The sequence below is a fragment of the Branchiostoma floridae genome, chromosome 12 (assembly GCF_000003815.2).
Source record: "Branchiostoma floridae strain S238N-H82 chromosome 12, Bfl_VNyyK, whole genome shotgun sequence".
NCBI lineage: Eukaryota > Metazoa > Chordata > Leptocardii > Amphioxiformes > Branchiostomatidae > Branchiostoma > Branchiostoma floridae.
In genome coordinates this window covers 6925674-6946876 of record NC_049990.1, presented here as the reverse complement: position 1 = coordinate 6946876, position 21203 = coordinate 6925674, and the positions used below count along the sequence as shown (strand labels likewise).

General features: G+C 40.4%; 2 protein-coding genes across 2 annotated transcripts in view; one reads left to right on the top strand and one right to left on the bottom strand.

Annotated features, from left to right (window-relative positions):
• LOC118427546 (uveal autoantigen with coiled-coil domains and ankyrin repeats protein-like) overlaps window positions 1–18456 on the bottom strand; it is a gene marked incomplete in the record, with an annotated part of 22934 nt that extends 4478 nt beyond the window's left edge. Inside the window, 2 exon segments of the mRNA XM_035837383.1 lie at window positions 192–946; window positions 18174–18456. Of these exon segments, the coding sequence (XP_035693276.1) occupies window positions 192–933 (742 nt within the window).
• The window catches only part of LOC118428086 (uncharacterized protein C5orf34 homolog), a 40209-nt gene that overhangs the window by 15592 nt on the left and 3414 nt on the right, over window positions 1–21203 (top strand). The window lies entirely within an intron of this gene.

Genomic DNA, 21203 nt, shown 5'->3' with positions numbered 1-21203 from the left:
TACAATAAATCATAATCTACTAAGTTACAACCACAATACAATAAATTACACATTTAACATCAATCAATAACATCATTTAACAATATTACTTCGTAAAATGTGAACCTGAATATCATTTGTTGGGTTTCAGATGGTAAATGACAATTAACATCAATCAATAACATTATCTAAAATCAACCAACAGCATTCACCTTGCCCCTGGAAGAGGTCCCCCAGGCTGGTAAGGCGGCGTCTTTGCAGCGACAACGTCTCGTTGACGTCGTGGAAGCTTCTCCTCAATGTCCTGATCTCATCGCTCTGCGAGGCGACCAGCTTGCCCAAGCTGCCAATAGAAACATCTCTCCTGGACGGGTCCTTCTGAACTCCCGGGCGATCGTTAACGTGGAGCTGCGCGATGAGGGCGCTGTTTTCGATGAGCATGGCCTCCATGCTGCTGCCTTTCTCCTGCAACCTGTTCACCACGTCTCTCAGCATCTTGTTCTCTGTCTCCAGCTGGTCGATCTTCCTGGTCTGGTTCTGGATGATGTGGTCCAGGCTCCACCCATTAGCGCTTGCTCTCGGAATCAGAGGGGTCGTGGTCAGGATCTCCTGGACGGCGGACTGCCCCGACCACTTGCTCTTGAAGAGCGTGGCGCTAAGATCCGAGAACGTCTTGAGCATCTGCTGCTGCTCCTTTTCGAGGCGGTCGTTCCGGTCTTGGAGGTCACGGATCTTGCCGGCCTGGCTTCGCAGCTGGCTCTTCAGTTTGTGGTTCTGGGCCTCGAAAACGTTGGTCTGGATGCGGAATTTCTTCTGCAGCTCTTCGTAGTGGTTTTCCAACATGGCGACTTTGTTGTGCAGGGTGCTGGGGTCCGATGGGGTGGTGAAGCGATGGGCCCATGCCGTCGTCTCCAGAGACAAACACATCACCAGGAATACAAGCTGTCCTGCCATCTTCAGTCACTGCCTGGTAAAATAAGAACAAAATCAGTTGCGAGACTCGAGATACTGGTGACTGTAGCAGGCAAGTAGGTGAGATTGCGATAGAATCGCTGCCCAAAAATAGATAAGAACAAAATTAGCTGTAATTTAGACCAGAAATACTTGTGACTATAGCTGGCAAAGATGTGCAAATTTTTGGCAAAAAAGCCAAGACATCCCCATGTTCTTCTTGGCATTGCTTCTATATATAGCTATTGCTGCCAACATGCAGAATTTGCAGCTCTCCCCCTCTCTGTCTGTCTCTCTCTCTCTCTTTCCTTATATTATACTAGTATCTATATGGTGAGACTGGCTGGCACATACATAGCTTCATTTGTCATGATTATCAGCATCTTTCAGTTGCCAACAAAACAGCAGGACAGAAGCCTAAATGCCTTCACCTTTGTGCTGTAATCTCAGTCCAATATTGCTCTATGTCAGCTTAGCCAAAAATGTACAGCACCTGCAACTATTTTGATAGCTTCGTGCTACCGTGCAGGTTTTGGATGTCGTGACAATTTTCGAGGAAACGAAGAGGAGGAAGGGACTTGGCTACTGCACAAAGTCTGTTATACGAAGACGAAGCCACACCTGTTATGTTCTACATGCCAAGGTTTATCTGCGTCTTTAGTAGGAGAGAATCATGCCTTTTCCATTAAAGTTTGGCTTTCGTTCAAGGTGTTTCTATTTCCTCAAGGCAAAATGCTATCGCAAAACACCTTCAGACAAAGCCGCCGTGGCATTCAAGCAGTTCAAGGACAACATGTCAAAAATAGCTGAATAGGAGCTTTTGTCTTAATAAAATGTGATTCTTGTATATGTCAAAATAAAAGAAAATAGCATTCAGGTAGAGGTTAACTCCAGGTCTGAGCTACTGTCTGAGAAATGTGGACTTTGGCAGACTGGCAGACTTTTAAATGTTCCTGCCACATGGATGTTTTGGCATCTTTGAACATTTTTTTCGCAGTGTAAGCCTTCAAGTGTGCCATTATACCTTTGGAACACATATTGCCTAAAAACGTAAGTCCTCTGGAAAGGAGGACTTCTCATAGAACTCTCCAGTACATGGGATGCAACCTTATCTTTACAGGGGACTGTAACTTTCCCTATGGTAACAGTATTTTCATACCATAGGAAACTATTAAAACATGTACATTTGAGTGACATTTGCCCATTTTTTTTCTAGTTAGATAGTACTTGTATTATTGAACTGTTTCTGCCAGTTCATTTTAGTGATGCTGAAGAAGAGTGATGAATGTCACTCAAAATGCCCGGAAGTAAATCTCAATTTTTATCGAGTTGTAGAGATTGAATTGTATTTGAATATTGTTTAACTGGATGTCTAACCTCCGTAAACTTATAAAAAACATTCTGGTTGCATTAAATGAAGGAAATAGCATCCCACAAAAAGTCTGAGCAATGTGGGCTTTGGCAAGTTTGCAGGCATACAAAATATAGCTAGACACACAGTCTGAAAAGCGGGTTCAATTGGCGCAAATTTTAAAGATTGTCGCCAGTTCTGTCGCAGCTCAGCACTTTGTAAATGCCATTGGCTGCTGGTATATGCCAGTTTCTCCTGCAACCATCTGTAGTTAATAACTGTCCCACCATTTAATGTCTATAGAAAAAGGTCAACATGGAAAATATTGCTCTGAAAGTTAAAATAAGTGTTTCCGAACATCAGTACTGAAAAGATTGCCAAAAGTAACCATTTTGATTACATTTTAGACACTGTTTTTGACAATGAATGTTCACAATGAGTCATCTAGTCACAAAGAGTTATATGTATCTGGGTGGTTGGCTGACAGTAATGATAACAAATTTATTAATGGTCAAAAACTGTACCTAAACCCTGTTCCTGTACCTATTTTCCTATTCCTGTACCTAACCTTGTTCCTGTACCTTAAAATCTATTCCTGTTGAAATACAAGAGACAAGTAGTACAGTCTCCTGGTTCTTTGGATTCGAACCAGCACCGAACCCAGACCGCCAGCTCAAAAACCCAACGCACTAACCGCAAGGCCAAAAGGTGCTTGAGCCCCAATGTTACACTGTAGCTTAACCTCTGTACCTGTACCGTAACCTTTGTACCAGACATCCAGGTAATAAGATATGCCAAAGTGGCAGTTAATCAATCAACTAGATATCATTCTTCCAAAATCATATCCAGTTGCTTGAGTTTTGGGGTTAAAATGTTTAGCCTGGCCAGGGCAGTTACCAGTTGGAGGTACACTGTGGGGTGGGGAAGGGCTAGGTGGGAGGCTCCGTGATCAAAGCTGGGCTGTCTGCTGATGGGCTCCACCTGCCCTGAACTGATGAGGTGAAATAACTGCATAAATATGTTTCCTGTAGGCCTCCTATTGACCTGTTTCAACAGTTCTGCCCCTTTTGGTGGCATTATATAAACGTCTTGTGGTTTTGTTGCAAGGTGGTCTTGCAGGTAATGTTGTTGACTGAGGATTTAAGGATTCTGGCTTCAGATCCCTAGCAGGAACTGATGTGGTGGTATAAGTTTACACTGTATTTCCTTACCCTACGCAGGTGATAATTAGTACATTATAAGCTATAGCTTTGGTACAGGACATCCACTCGGATGTTACATAAAGACAGAGGTCCACTCCTCAAGCATGTTAAAGAGCCCACCACACTTATCACAAAGAGGTCCATCTTTAAGTTAGTGTGGTTAGATCAAACCTAGCAGTCTGGACACTTGACTTGTACAGCACGTACATGTACTGTCGGTGTGTTATGCCTCAAGTTTACTGGTTATGCAGAACAAACAAACATGTTGGATAGGACTGATCTTGACCCTGTGTGCTTGGCTATAATTGTGAGCCATTGCAAAGCTGAATACACCATACATATATCAAACTTATAACGCATCAATGAGCATCACGAAAGTCTATTGCCTGCCTACCCCCTTCTTTCCACCGTGAACTTAAAACCACTGCAAATACTCCATTTTCCCCCTTGAATCTTGCAAGCATTTCTCCTTTTGCAATGTCACCTGGTACAACCAGCTGCAAGCTGTCACCTCTGAAAAAGGGTAGACCTCTCCAGACACAGCAGAATTTCCTCAACAGGTTTTCTATGATCAAGTTCTACAGATGAAAGCAAACAGGAAGTGCCTCGGGGACCAAAATTCAATCCCTTCTTTTTGTAGGTCAGCTGGCCATGGCCTACTGCCATGTACATAACAAAAATTAAGTTGTTGTAATAGTTGTTTTCTGTTAGCCAACCTACACCCTGAAGACTAAGCAATCAGCCAACAAAAGACTACAACATGCAAACACACAATCAAGTGAGCTCTTGTAGTCTTGATAGAGACAGGTTTGGCGAAGGAAAGTTGTGTTTCCTGTTTCCCTACCTACTGTAGAAAAACCTGCCGACCCTAGACTTTTTGGGTGGAATAGCATAGCTTCCAGTCACGTGTTAAAATTTTCATTCAGCCTGCTTAGGAAATCCTATTGAAGAAAAAACACGAAATGAAGGATAAATGTATCTATTATGCACAACATTTAGTTTGACATTGAAAGACACTTAGTGTCAGTTTACTACGTTCAACTGTATTGTATTATGTCACACTAGAGTATTGGCCAGCCTAGAAAAAATTACAAGAAAAAAAGATAAATCTCTATCTACCGACCCTAATTTTTTCTGCACTGAAACAGGAAACACAACATTTTTTTAATAGGCCTTATGGACTACATAGAAGGATTGTCCTTGAACATGAGAGCAGCAAGAGTCAACCTTGACATTATCCTTCAGGCTAGGATTCCATAAAAGTCCTATTTTATCATCTCCAGGTTTAAGGTTTAAAGACAAGAGGTTGATACAAAGGGTGTGAACTAGGGGTGGGTACCTGTACAGTGTACAGGTACAAAACTGTTTTTTCTTATGGGACCGGTCCAGAAAAAACGGACCTGAAAAAATTCGGTGGACCGGATGTTGGACCTATTGAAAAATGAACAGCTTATATGATCAGGCATTCACACGTTTGGGGTCTTACCGGTCAAGGAAAATAACAAGAGCAAAGTAGAGTGTAGAGTCTATATTCATTTCTACCAATTTTTACAGGCAATCGTACAGAGGCGGTTAGCCTTGTAGGGTTTTAAAACACCACAAAACAGATTTCTTTGTAGCCAAATGTACCATTGGTTTGATTATCGTCCATTCACCTATTTTCACATACTGAATTAGGTCCAGGTTCAGGTCCGGACCTGGACCTAATCCTCTGGACCTGAACCGGACCTGGACCTGAATCTTTTGTACCAGTACCCACCCCTAGTCAGCTAGTGTGAACAGTTCTCCTTACACCTTGTCAGGCAAGTGTACCTTTTGGCAGAAGACCCACTACCTTATCTTGTTTTTTTTTGTCCTAAATTGGCGGCGGCTTTTCCGTCAGCCAATGGCAATCAGCCTAGAATAGCAGGACTGGGACATTCTTGATATCCGCTTCCGCTGAGCTAAAGATAATGTTTCTGTCTCCGAACAGATGATGGATTGAAAAATTGTAAATTTTTCTGGTTTCCCATTTTTGTTACATCCGAAACAATCTTACTAAATGCATCGACGAAGGTTAGCCAGATAATTAACAATTACTCAAGCAACTGGACATGATTTTGGAAAGGGTCAGATGTTCTACATACATGTAGCATCCACTACCTTTCACCAGTGACACTGCATATTTTGTTGGAGTGGAGTTTGTATATCCCAACTAGGAATTTATATTATAAAGAAGGTAAAGACAAATTTTAGGTAGTCCAGTGGGATACAAAAGAAAAGTAAGAAAAGATTGAATCCAATGAGTCAATGAGCTCCTAACCTTACAAAATCTTAAAGCATATATTAGAAGACAAAATCGCAACATTTTCTATTCAGGTGTGTAAAGGGTCCATATGGGACGGCTGTTTGTAACGAAAACACAGCTTAGCTAGAAAACGTCACAATGTTGCCCTCACACATCTGCTTGGAGATCACTAATGTGAGCAAGGTGGTGCACAGCTGCCCCTGACAGTAATAGGAAGTGAAAGTTGTTGACCAAGTGAAAGTTGTTGACGTCATGATGGTGGTAAACAGAGTGGAACAGGGCGTCGTTATTACCTCCTGAGCTGCTTACTTGACTATCTAGGGCAACACCTTTAGCTTATTAATGTCATTGGTATTTTTCTACTCTCCAAGCAGAGGTTGAATCACGCAGATATAGTAAAAAATTAGTAGTAGTCAGAAAAATTACACGGGCGCCATTGTAATTTTTCCGACTACTACTATATCTGCGTGATTCAACCTCTGCTTGGAGAGTAGTATTTTCCTACAGTTTCCATGGTTTCTACTTCTTTGGTCATCTGAGCAAAGCTTCTTGCGAGATGTAATGCTCAGGAAGTGAAGTTTTGCCCTGGCATGGTCAGTTGTACGACAAGTTTCTCTACAACATTTACCTAAAAAGTCTTACCTCCAAAAAGATGTTTTACAAACATTTTGAGGCTTTCTTCAAAATAATGTACGTACAAAAAATGCAAACTGCCGACAGAAAAAACAGAAAATAAAATGCCTCAAAACATGAGTGATCATGACCTACATCTGCTTGGAGATTAGAAAACGCAGAAACTTTCTACAATGCCAGTTACAAGTTGAAACAAAGATCGGTGATTGTAAAAAAAATTATATAGAGATACATGTAAATGCTGCTAAATGCAACAACTACATATTTGTATATTCTAGCTGTTTGTTTTCAAACCATTCCTTCCATCCAGGGAGGATGAGCTAACAAGGTCTTAATCAAAATCATATGTTGTTTTTCCATGTTCATCTGCTCCTAACTGTGAAAGGGTTTGTTTACACAATAGAAGTCACACAGTTGAATTACTGGAAGAATTTGTTAATTATTGTCAATTTTTAAAACTTTGTCTTGTACATTGGTACATATGCCTCAATTACGCTTGCCAGTGCATAACGGAATATTGTACGTAGAAGAAAAAGCTATAATCAGTTGAAAGACAATTAAGTATCCCAATTATCACCCCTGATTAAAATCAGAAGGAACTGCTGATATCTGATTTCTATCTAGATTTGATTAGGCATGGTCTACTAACTCTGGATTGGGTAATATAATCCCCAATTGGTTTGCCAAGGTGTTTACTGGATCATAGTGAAAGTGGCTTTTAAGTTGTGTTCTTCTTTACTTCATTTCACTGAATGCCAATGTCACCTTGGGAAAGAATAATGGTTGATAGCTGGAAGGGATGAAAATTGCTATATGTGTACTGCATCATCAATATACGTGCACCAAATTAGTAGCTGTAGGACAAGACAGGTGCAACCATATATATTGTCAGCTACAATGTAAGTTAGCACCAGTTTTTGGACATCCTTACAATTTACCTTCCAAACAAAACATTTAGAAAGTCACCAAAGTTGTAAGGTTTTTTGTCTACAAATACATAATTTCTAGAACGGTCTAGTATTATTTTTTTCTAAATGAGTAAAGAAAACATATATGTACATACCTGTATTTCTTGTCTGTCAGAAGCTAAAGAATCTGACACTACTTTACCCTGTTCACACAGAGCGCCTGTCTGCTCCTTACAACTTTGGGGGAACTGTCAGGTAAAAATGTGTGTCACGGGAGATACCAACCCAGATATGGGGAAGCTAAAGGAGCTCTTATTTCCTTATAGTCATACAATTATGTATTGTACTCCTAAAGCAAAACATATCGGGTACACTAGTACTGATTTAAAGATTTTTTTTATAGATACATTGTAAATTACTGAAATAGAGACAAATGTTACCTGAAGTTGTATGTCCCCCTTTTAAAGCATAGCAGTGGTACGGCCTAACATCTCATTATTCAAGTGCTAGGAGCAAGATGTACAACATTTCTTGGAACAAGATTAATGCTGATGTCAGCAAAGTGTGAAGAAAAATACATCCTTCACTGAGACAAGGAAACAATAAATTTTGTGGTTAGAGGAGGACAGTCCGAATGACATGCCGAAATGTCTTGCTTCCTTTGCAAGCTGTTGGAAGACAGTTGTGTTCCTCTGCATTCTGAAGCAGGGAGCAGATGTGTGAAAATTCCCTGTAGCTTTTATCATGCTCTTCTCAGGCTCATAAAAGATCAAACAGCACCACCCCTGAGGGGGGAAGTGTTGGACATGTCAGCCAACATCAGTGCTGGGTGGGCCGTTCCGCTCACTGACAGGATGTTCGGGATGAGGTGGATCAAGGGGTAAGAAGTTTGTGTTAATGAGGCACCACAGAGGACTACAATTTGTACGATAATCACTCAGCCTGCACCTTTGTCAGTCAACATTTCACTTTCTTGGTGGTATCAGTTGCAGTTTCTAAGGATGGAAAAAGAGGTTTTTACTGTTTTTTAACTTGGCAATTAAATCTGTAGTGTGTATAGTTGTTGTACGAAATGAATATTTGTGGTATCTTATTAATCTGTAGTGACCTTTCACAAATTTTATAAGTACAAGTACACTGTAAAAAGAAGCCAATGTACAATGGTGAATATTACATGGTGCACTTCATTCATATAGAAATTAAGCAGACTGTTGCAAACCTAGGTCATTACACAGAGTGTCAGCTATTGGAAAAGTGTGACACTGTCTCAAGCACTAAGCTTCTTGAACTCCTTGGTTTGACCAATGACAAAGAAATTAAGTGTAGAGTAGAGTATGACTATAATGATGCCATTTCATACTACAGGCATAAGTTCATGATATCTTAGTGATGATGATGATATCTTAATGATATTTGAAACTACCTCTCCAAGCTTTTATAGATAAAGCTGTTGGCCATGTTTCTTTGATCTCCATAGAGAACCCCTTTGGCCCTAGCATGGGGAGATATCAGTAAAAACAGCTGTTGTGTAAATAACTACTCTGTAGGAAATGATCCAGGAAATTACAAAGACAACATTGTGGCCAGTTTGCTCCCCTGTGTCTACTTGGACTTCCCTTTGCCATATTCCTGTGGCTTTGAAGTGCCCGGAGGTGAATTTCATGTGCTGTTCACAGTAGTTCACAGTGTGACAGGCTTTTTCAAATGTCAGGGAATTGATTTTTTTAAGACCACGAAAGTTGTAGAATCATACTGTTTGCTTTTCATAAGTCTGTCAAAAAGGACTTGATAATAACTTCTGGAACAAATTGACATCTTGCTATAATCTCTTTTCCTTGCAAGGTTCTGAAAGACAATTATAACTGTTTTATGTAGTACATATTAATGTACTTGTTATATATTTTGTTCCATTTTCTCAGTCTTCTTATCAATTTGTCTATGACGTAAAAAATGACTGCTTTGATTTGAGCTGCCTTGGTATAGATTTTAGTTTCAGTACTGCTTTCCTTCGGTAAAGTCTTTCCTTGTGTCTTCTAGATCAAAAGGGACTTCAAAAGTTCCAGAATCCATACCAGCCAGCATCTCTGAGACATTCCCATTTACCGTAGTTTACCTGATTGTATGAAACTGGGACAGTTGCTGTTTGCTCAGGTGCGGTTGGGTAGACTGGGCCAACACTGAGTGATACATTCTGTGTACATTGTTGTCTGGTCTGTATCGCTTTAGGTCTATCAAAGACACATATTGTGAAAGCTGCTTTGATGATATATCAATCAAAGGCATGTTCTCCTGACACTGTAGGTCTTGACTTGAATTTTCTGTGTTTAAGCCACTGTTTTTTTTGCTGTGACCTCACACGGTAAATTCATCGCACCTGCAACCATTTCTTCTGTCTTGCATTGTTTGAACTATTGCTCTGACAACTCAAAGATACCACAAACTCTTGAAATTGATATAAGTGCCAAAATGAATATACTTGGTCATCTGACACTTACAGTTTGTAAATGAAGATTCTGAAGTAAAGTCTCCGTGAAGCTTATATGAAATACCGATGCACTTGCATCATGTGAGTTCTTCTCAAATTTCAATTTTCAAGAACAAATACATGTTATGTTATGCAATGTACGTCTAAATGGTTGTGAAATACAGAGAAGTCTGGTTTTAAAAAAAGTATTTTGGAGGAATGGCTGGTTCATGCATTAGGTGTTGCAAGGAATTGAGCAAAATTGGGTAGATGATATTAGCTGGGAGACTGAGCTTGCCTGAGACTGAGTGCAAAGACCTAATAGATATACCAGAGTTGTATTTGAGCTCCTGAGCAACATCTCTTGTCAATCATCTAAAATAGGATCTTCTACATTGCCCTATCATGAAGGACATCTTCAATTTTCCACTTGACCAAGATGTTTTGTAGAGACTGTAAGTATCTGTGTCAAGGCCTCTAGACTGTATGTTTTTCTATACCAGCTCAGAAACTGACACTTACTTCAAGCTGACCCATCAGGACATAGATAGCTATGGTGAATCCTTTCCAGGTGATGAAGATGGGGGTTAGGACTTACATGCTTGTAGCTCTGTTTCAATGTCAGGGTGTTGTGGCATGTACATGCAACCTTTAAGCTCGCGTGGATGGCAGATAGCTGACACAAACGTGCCTGTGAATACATTTTGTACATGGACATGTAGATCTTTTGGCTTGTAAGTTTCCGGAATGTGCTGGTCTTTGCCAAATAAGCGACTTAAAGAATCCCAAAATTCCCAATCCAATAAAGATGCATGAACTCAATATACAGACTGGTGCAGGACTCACAGTCTTCAGGACTGACTTTCCATCCCATGAAAATAACGTACGTGTTGGCACCCCATGCATCTAAAATAAATTTATCACACGAAATTGATAAAAATGCATTTTTGTTTGCTTACAATAACAGATTTACAGTAAAAATTGTAGACAATGACTCATGCATGAGGGGTAGAAAAGAAATAATTAAAGTATGCTGTAGACAGCCCTGATGTAGTATTTGCCTAAAGATGGACAGGTGGTTTCTTATACATTTGTAAATGGATTCACATGCATTGTTTTGCCCTTCGTCTCTCTACAAGTTTGATTGAATTGTGCAGAGTAATATCAAGTATCAAGGTGATTCTTACAGCTCTTCATGCTCTCCAGAAAATTACTAGGTGATCAAGAAAAGCTTTGGTTCCTTTCTACTCCTTAGAGATTGAGCAAGACGATCGTTTTACCACACGACAGTCTGAATATCTCAAAGAGCATCAAGTTCAAGATCGAAAGGTGAGGGCTCATCTAAAAATCAGTCTGTCAAATCGCCAAAAAGGAGTCAAATTCTGGAAGGTCAGACCATAAGATATCTGGTTCCTTATCCTCGGAAAGAAGCATGACTGGAATTCTGCTCCAGGCATTGAGCATCTTAATTTATGACTAACAGTGCATCAAGTACAAAAGGTGTGCACTCAAGAAAATGAGATGATCAAAAAAAGCTGGTGTGCCTTGCCCAAAGAAATGGAACATGACTTAAACAATGCCCAAAGGTATTGATCTTGATCTTGTAGAGTATCAAGTGCAAAACTAAATGTGCAAGCTCATCATAGAAATCAGTCTGTCAAATTGCCAAATCCTCTTCTTTGCAAGGTTAGACCAGTAGGTCACCAAGGCCACACTTTGAGCCTAACTGAATTTCTGCTTCAACAGCAGACCTCAGAAATTGTCTTTACAATCTTGATTTCACTATTTTAGAGCATCAAGTTGATCAGAGTTGAAGACTCATCATAGAAATGAAAGAAACAGTCTGTCAAACTGCCAAATCACCTTGAGTCTTGAATTGAATTTATTTTATGGTTTTAGCATATTTTGAGAGCAGAAATTTTCTTTAAAATCCAGTTCAGAACTAAGGACTCATCATAAAATTTATAAGAATCCTTCTGAAACTGCAATCCTTGATTTGGTATCATCTTGAAGGCCACACCTTCTGGTTGGCAGCTGACTAAGCTGATAAGTTTCTTTGAAACCCTCTTTCAGCCTTCCTGTCCATTCACCTCACCTCACATACCATACATTACATACCTTCAATCAAGGAGCTTTTATATCCTTGCTTCAATAGGAAGTTTTCAGACAGTCCTCTTGTGTGAGCTTATCCTGCAATTACAAACTTACTGTCAAATGATATGCTAATATCCTCACTCTTGGGTCTCTTCCATCTTTTAAAATAACTCTCAAATATGGCATCTTCATCACTTCTTTCCTAAGTAAACAATTGCAACTTTCCAAAGAAAAGAGGAGTTGAGGAAGTTCAGCAGACTTTGGGACGACTCCAAGGCTGCTTCAGTGCCCCTGTCCCTGATAACTCCATGGAGTTTCCTTCAGGAAAGTGAACCCAGATGTCCAGCCTTGTTATCCTTTGATGTTGTGGTTTTGTGGTTAGGTGCCTGGTTAAGGGGTTGGTTCTGTGGTTAGGTGGGATGAGACCTTAACAGCTTAAGGCCTTATCCCTTTTTTAGGTCTTCCTTGAGGTCTTACTTATCTCGTTAGACTTGGATTCAGCCTTTTTAGTCTTGAAGTAGTCATTATCACCAAAATTATGTAACAAATGCAATGAATTTTTCTTCCACACTTATGAAATGTTATGTTTGCAGCTCAGCAAACTTTACAATCGTAGACCCTAACATCTGCTTACAGATAATTATGGTGTAACACTTCGCTATGAGAAACACCTCCATAGTTAAGTCCACCTACTGGTAGAGAAAACCACTGGGATATAAAACAAAGCCAGGTTTTAGACAGTCATGTGGTTTATCTTCCTGTTCTGTACCCCCACCAACCACATATTAAGTCTGACTTTGGGAACTATTTTGTATCTGCCATTTCGATACTGTAAGAGAAGTCTACTTTGAGAGTTGGAAAAGCTCCAACCATAACTGTTATGTTGATATGGGTTAAGACACTCCATTTGTAATGATTAAGTTTCTGTCACTGAGACGTACATGTTTAAGCCCAGCAAATGGAACACAAATCCTGCGAATCCATGTTCTTTTGGCATTACTCCATTGCCCCACTGTGTAATCGCATCTAATCTGACAGTAAGACATATGGTAGGTCTCAATTCTTATGTTGCATAGAAAAAGCTTCAATACTTTGTAGGTTAAACTAAGAATAACGAATCGCCAATTTGGTAAATTAGTTAAACCATCTAGCCAAGTATTAGATGTCTAATATACATGTACAATATACCTAGACTAGAAAGAACCCTTTGTAGTATTTTCTCCCAGAGGTGGTATTGGGTTTTGAGTCGTTTTTTTGTTCTTTCAGATCTTTCTGGATGGAGTGTTGTCAATTGTCATTTGTACTTAAGAGCTGAAGAGCTTGAAAAAGAGGTATTGTTTATGATGTATCTGTCAATCTGTTTGTTTGTTTGTTTGTTTGTGCATGTTTCCAGATATTTATGGTCAGTACAACTTTAAGAGAACCTCTGAATGGCTTTTGATGTGGTGTAGGTTTGGTATAAAGTACTTATGTCAACAGTGCATACAGTGCCATGATCAGTGCTATGACATAAACATCCATATGGTATCTATAAGTTTAACAACCTGCTAACAATAACTGATATCAACTGACTGTGGAGCTATTAACACCTGATAATGAACATCACACCATGTTGTAATAACCTATTAAGAAACCATTAACCCCCAGCCAACCCTGCAGGTCAATATTATCTTTGTTTTTTCTGGTCATAACAGAAAACATCCCTCCTATGGTGTCAGTTGTACTTGACCAGTTGACCTTGAGGCTTCAGGTCCCCGAAGGTCACGTCCCTTTGCCAGATTACGCACAAATGGTTCAAGTTTAGGAGCGGGAGGTGTAGTGGGGGAGGAAACCTGAGGTGTTACTTTGGAAAGATGGGGAGGAAAAGCGGACATTCCAATCTTTGTTGTAACCTAAATCTACACGTAAATCTAACAGCTCTATCAGCAACAAACTAGGGACAGGTGCAGGCAAAGTTCAAAGTCAAGATGAAAGTTTAGTTCAATGCTTTACTGGCGGTAAAAGTGTTACAGATCATGTAAATCAAATTAGTCTATAATTAACTGACAATGAACAGGTGCTGCCTGTTGAAAGTTTAGTTCAATGCTTGAAGATAATGGTGAGATAGAGAAATCTAAATCTAACGAGCAAAGACTCTTAGAACAGGGAACAGCTGTTGGCCAAGTTGAAAGCTTAGTTCAGTGCTGGAAGATGAATTGATATAGAAGTTAGTGCATGTATTTGTTAACCAGGTGAGAGAGTAGCAAATTATGTTATCTTTTTAATTTCCTGTGTAAGCCAAATTACTTCCATTCAGGGTCAGCAAATTCTGACATGAATTTCATGACTCAGATGTCAGATTGAAAATTTTGTTTTCCTTACCAACATCCGCCCCAACAAAACAAGTTTTGCTGGGGTTGGTCAGGTAGCCATAAAACACAGCATTATTTTCCAAGGCCTTATGAGGTCAACCCATAGATTAAAGTTAATGACTGGTAACCACTTTGAAGTCTGGAGAATGTAGGTTCTGACATCTGGCCTGATACCAGGCTGATATCATCTGAATGTCCCACAATCTTCCTCTCCCTTCCATGTGCTTCCACTATCTCCTAAATGAACTGGCACCAGATCCCTAAATCAATGGAAGAGAAATGTTCTTAATATACCGGTAATGGTCAAGGAGGCTGAAGGAGTTCAACTGGCTTAGCCTGGTATCCACTAATATAATCCAGCCGTATTATAGCTCCCGTGTCTCCTCTGTCCTCTCCGTAAATACGGCTATAATACGTAGGACAGGATAACAGGCTACAACTGCATCAGGTACTGCATAATCTGAGCTATGTCTTTGGTCCCCTGACCCTCAGGCATCAAAGCCCCACAGGTAGTTTCCAACACACAGAAGAGTAGGGGTAACCTTGGCCAAGGTGATTGGGGACATTTAATACTCTCCAAGCAGAGGTTGGATGGGAAGATTATGACTTGATAAATGCATTGTTTTCTGATGGTACTGTCCATCCTAGCAGTCAGAGTCTGGAAACTATCACAATTTTGCTCTTGAAGATCTGCTTGAGGCTCATGCCTTTTCTCCTGTTACTCTGTGATCAGTGACCTGAATATAATCCATCTAAAATGTCAAGAGTCTGCAACTTAGCAGAAGGTAATGCTCTTAACATTGAGAAAACATTATTCTAGTGGTATTCTAGTGTCTTGGATATTCATTCATCACCCATTATACAGCCATCACTGTACATGTTCCATGGCATGTGATTATTTCAGGGATTTGTTCAGTGTGTTACAAGGGCACTGTGTCATGTAATGCTAACCTTATGAAGGTCACAGAGTAGGTCAGGAGGTCATTACAGTTTCCATACCACCTGTAGAGAAGGTGATGAGGTACATGCCACACTGCTAGCCTGGTGTATCCATCCTGTTCTAGCATCTTCTTTGGAAACCTGAACTCACAACTTTGGTTGCAGGGCAGGGGTCTCTCCTTGCCTGGTATCCAGCCCTATTATAGATCCCGAGTCTCTTAACGTCTATCAACCGGGCCAGACGTATTTGCGGAGAGGACAGAAGAGACTTGGGAGCTATAAGCATGGCCAGGTACTTTTTAACTTTTATTTGGCACCTGCCTCGGATCCAAATTCCAATTTCTGTTATGTCCTTTGTTCGAGTAAAAGTAAAGTAGTATATTACTAAGTGGTACACATGTCTAGTCTAAGTACCGTCCTCTGTAGGCATAACCGTGGTTAACAAGCGAAAGTATTGAGCCAGCGGTCACTAACATCCTCTGTAGGCATAACCGTGGTTAGCAAGCGAAAGTATTGAGCCAGCGGTCACTACGGAGGATGGTACTCAGGCTAACACATGTCAGAGCAGTCAGAGACAAGTGGTCAGTTCCAAGGCTGCGACTAACAAACATTCAGGAAAGATAAGATCTAAAACTTGACACCAAAGATCTTAAGACACCTGGAGGGCAAGCAGGATGTGGGGCCATCAAGGTCAACCCCCCACCTACCCAAGGTCAAACCCCCACCTACCCACACCACAGACCCCCATGGGTTTACAAATATTCACTAATTTCATCCCGCTATGATTTAAGCTTTGTTTTTACTTCTCCATCAAAAGTAAGTGATGTGTATGATGGCACTCTGTTCCAAAGTTTCCTTTCAAATGGAGTGTCTTAACCTTGACTTGAGAAGTCTTAGAAGCAAAATATGCTCAGGGGCATTGTTATGTATTCCTCTGAATTTCAACTTCAAGGGATGTTTGTCACACAAAATCCTTATAATTAGCTTAACACTAATTGGGGATCAGGCCATTAAGAGTTCTACAGGAAATGCTACAAGCACACACCAGTCACGCAAAGTCTAATCGACTTAGATCTTGAAATGGGCAGGCCTGAGAGCAAGGTCAAGCTTCCTACTTGATGACCAAATGTTGGCCATTACAAAGTGCAGACCTCCAGTTCCTATATGTAGTAATAGGTTGGTTCCTGGTGTCCAAGGGTGAGGTTAGACATGTTGGCCAGGATACAAATTTTGCCATCACTTTCAACTTTACTCTTATAGCCTGGTCACCATCTCCCATGTGTGGGCTAGGTAGGGGATGTTTCACTGGACCCAAGCTGCTAAGTGTAGCTATAGTATAGTGTGGCCCATTCGGGTGGATGGAGGGAACAGGGAATCAAAGAGGGATGCATGGAGAGATGGACTGATGGAGAGATTACTATAATCATTTTGATCGGCTACGATAAGTAAATCATAGCAACAGGCTGAATTGCATACTGGTACTTTTAACAGATAATACTTGAAAGAAGCTGTTGACTTCTCAGACAACTTACAAATCATAGTTCTTTAAAAGGTACAGAAACTGTTACGTAGTATTAACCACTTACGTGAATAAACAACAAAAGGGAAGTGTGTGGTATGTATCTACACTTTATAGTGGACTGTGGAATGTACAGTATCTGTTTGATTTAGAAGCAAACTGACAGGTATCACTCAGAATCCTCAAGGGACCGGCTTCTGTCTCATCTTGAGACTGATCAAAGGGTGCCTGCCTGGATGATTGACAGCTGACACGTCTGCCTCACGCTTCCATCCTGCTGATTGGTTACAGAGGATCGATTTGCTACAGGGGCATGGAGATGAAAACAGGTCAATCTCACCCAGTGGTTTGGATGACAAAGTAATGTGAAGGCCCCTTCATCTGGAAAGTTTTGTAAATCGTTTTGAATTCCAGGAGCTTTCTTTTGCTGTTAAGGGGAAGGCAGCTAATTGGTGATGTTTTAGTTTCCAGTTGAAACAGTACAATGCATGTGTATCAGTACCTATAATCAACAAGGTTATAGGGAAGCTTCTTGCTATAACTCAAGATCATTTTCATGAATTTGTATGGGTTTTGATATGGTTCTTCAAGTCCTGAAGAAACATAATGATTTTTGGCCCCCTAGCAGTGTTTTAGGTACTGCAGCATATAAGTCAACACCAAGTAGTATGGTATAGTTCATAGACAACTGTTCTCCCAGCATGGTCAACGACCTCAATTTGGTTCAACTTTTAGCTTGGGGCTTGTTAAAGCACATGATAAGGATGCGGCTGTGGCTGATGGACCGCTAACTGTAATGATGACCATAGGAAAGTTTGCAAGGCAGACAATCAGTAATACAAATGTAATTCACAGGATTGTGATCTTCAATGCAAGAAAACCCTGAAATAAGTTAATTAGGACTTGGGGAAGGGCCTGTCAAGCCTAAACAATAAGGGCCAATTTACACGAGGCAAAAAAAAAGCGTCCCAGGACACACGCCGTGCATCACGGACATTTTTAGGACAAGCCATTTTTTTGCCTCATGTAAACCGGCCCTAAGAAACTATGCATGATGCCACCTACAGGTTAAATCAGCACTTCAGATTAGAGAGAATTAATAGCTGACCGTGAACTGCTGACCATGGATGATCGATTGAGTACAACAATGTACAAATACAACCCAGCTAGCATGCAAACTCTGCAGCCCTTGTCTCTATAGTAGAAGGTCTTAACAGCAACTTATACTAGTTGTAGAAATGGCCATTGAGGGTCTCTATTGAATTCTTCAAAACCTCCACTTCAGGGGAGTATTTGTCATCACTTTTACGTGTATGTTGTCGTTTCAACTATAAACTCCTACATAACAAGCTCTCTGGTTTTGGCAAGTATCCACTAAAGTTTAACAAGGCACAACAAAAAGTAACAATGTCCTGTGCGTGTGTGTTGTTCCCCTCAAATCAACCATTTATCAAACTCACACAGTGTTTTCTACCAAACATCAGGTTTCACTTACCTCTTTACTTTCCCTTTTCCAAGAAGTTTCCCAACAAACTTTCACTTTCAGCCTCTTAAGAAAAGGTTGCAGATCTCGATCCCTCAGCAGGTCACACTCTAAGAAAGTTCAAGACTGGTTGGTGGAGGTTCTTTCAGATTCTCAGAAGTTGTCTTTGATAAAGTTCCAGTAAAAGTGGGAGGACTTCACAACATCCTCTGATGATGAAAGGGCTCCTTTCACCAGCAGTACTGATTAGAGAGGGTCTGCATGGGGAGGTCCTGACAATGATTTACGCTGAATTTAAAAAGAACCCCCTACGTATAACGCTAAATCAAGGATGGCAATTGCGCTAAATTTGGTAGCCTCGCTACGAATTATGCAGATAAGATGGTTTTCACTACGAATTACGGGAAATAAAAATAGGCTGCCTACACCTTAGGTAAAAGAGCATGCAGACCCTCCTTTCAGCAGCAGTGCCACAGTGCTGATTAGTGGATGGGTGTGGGTGGGGCTTGTGATCTCTTCCAGGACCCCATACCCAGGGGGGCAGGACCAAATCATTTTGTGGGTTCTAATTAAATCCCAAATGATTAGCCTCCATCATAAATCTTACATTCAGTGCAGCAAGTCTTTTGGAAAGAGATCATTTTCAGGGTGTTGTACTTCTGTTGCTTTTTTCCTGTGGGTAATTGGACTAAAATGTGGATGCACACTTAATAGAGTGGTGCCTAACTCCCTTAGCAATTCTTGCATGTCTTAAGGGTTGAGGAAAGACCTTGTATCCTGCTTTAGCTCCTCAATAAACTGTAATATTATATCTTCACAATACTTGGAAAAGTTCATTTCAACATTAGGATACACATTGTACATCCATGTACAATACTTCTAGCAATTTATTCAGTGTTTAATGCTTTGATGTTAATTGTTAAATTTACATTGACACAATTTCATGTTTAGTACAGACTTCCCATTCCCATATATCATTATCTTATTGATCTTATTGCCTGTATTTGCATACTAGTACTGAAATATCTAAATCCTACAAGATTAGTTCCCAAATATAATACAGCAAATTTCCTGTACAGGATCATGTGAGGATTGCTGCCAACCAGTGTCTACTAATTAGGACATACTTGGGGATCAAAGCTGGTATTAAAAATTGTTATCATATCAGTAACAGGACATATCCTATCTATCTAAAGCCTGGAGGATATCCCGTTGACATTATTAGTTTGATGAGCACAAAACTTTAATTACTCTTTTTCTCTTGTTTGCTCTTCTGAAAAAAAAAGGCCATGAACTTGTTTGTTTATTCATTTAGAATATCCGCTAGTAATCATACATTAGACATGTAGTTACTAGTCTCCCTTTAAACCTATACTACTTAGTAGAAATTTACAACCATAATACATGTACATGTAAATACATTTTCAAATACAGATTTACATATAGCTCTACCTCATACAGCCTTTTGAATGAAATCACAACTAATTGAAGCTGTACAATAACTTACAACTCAGGTGTCAGATGTTGCATTTTCTTACAAAAAGTTATAAGTAGTTAGTAGCCTGGTATCCAGCCGTATTATAGCTCTCAAGACTCTGTTCTGTCCTCTCAAGAAGAGACTCGAGAACTATAATACGGCTGGCTACCAGGTTAAGAATTAGTCCCTACCTGTAAACTGGAAAGAATGGACTGGTCCAGGGGTTTTACTAGTGAGGACGGAATAATCCATCAATGTCAACAGTCTCCCCACCCTAGCTGTCAATCAATCAACAGTTCTGGACTGTTCCATGAAGTAGGGACCAGAGTTGCTGTTCATCTGCACCCTTTAACCTTTAAACTGCCAAACCCGGATATATCCGGAACACATATACTGTGTGCCGCACCCGGATATATCCGGGATAGCGTATTCCCCCGAAGTAGCAACCGCACGAACCCCGGAAGTTAGGAACTTCGGCCTTGTTCGGGATTTCTTTTTGGAGGTCAGCAGCCAACCCTGGCACTGATAGCATTTCATAGACTGAAACTCTGGCAGTTTAAGGGTTAAGACAGGTAACACAGAATTTTCTTGTTTAGATCTTCTTTGCCATTGGAAGTGAACTGGAAACAGTGCTCTGTCTCTGAAAGCTGTTCTGTTAAAAGCTCCACATGTAGCTATTGTGACAACACAGTGGGAACTTTTAAGGAGCCTAACATTATACAAAAGACTCTCTAGCCAAGACATGCATAAAGGAGGGTCTTCTTAATTCACCGCTAATCGTAGCTGGCCCACTATAATTCAACATTAACCTTTATATCTTAACTTGAAAGTTCATCTGTGTCGGTTGAAGTCACATGGATGAGTAATTTGCCATTTAAGAGACCATCATCATGACTTCCTTAATATGTTGTAGAACTTTTTCAACTCATCAGTATTTAACTGTGATGACAGAGGGTATGAAGGTATCTCATCCCTGCCTTCATCCTTGTTGAAGACAGGATTTCCTTTTGATAGATAACTCTCCCATAGAGAATAGAAGATTTCAGTTGCAATTTAAGTATCGAGCAGAACTATTTTACAGTTGTGCAAGCTAGAAATTTCAGTGTCCGCCACCGATTCATGATTAATGGTTCTTGGTTGGAAACCTGCCACTCTTGCGCAAGGAATTACACACCAGGCAGGGTATAGATGTCTTTCCTTTTTAAGATAAGGGTAGTGAGCTATAGCCCAGAGGGAAGGAGGATTTTACGAGGTATTTTGTCCACTGGGATCCATGTACTGTATTTGCTTTGGAATCCAGCACAAAGGCTACTACACCAGGAACTCAGGGTAGTGTCAGAGGTAATTTGGGGTGCCAGGTTTTGACAGCTCAGATAGGTAACGGGGGGCCTGCAATGGGTGGTGGGGCTTAGCGTTAATGGTAATACTGTACTATAGTAGTCACGCTAAATTCAGAAAAGCACTGCCTACCTCTAACGCTGGTTCACCTTAATCCGGGGGTAACCTAGATTCGTTGTTTTAAAAAAAAGCTGGGTATAATAGAGATTTCAGGTCAACGACGTGGG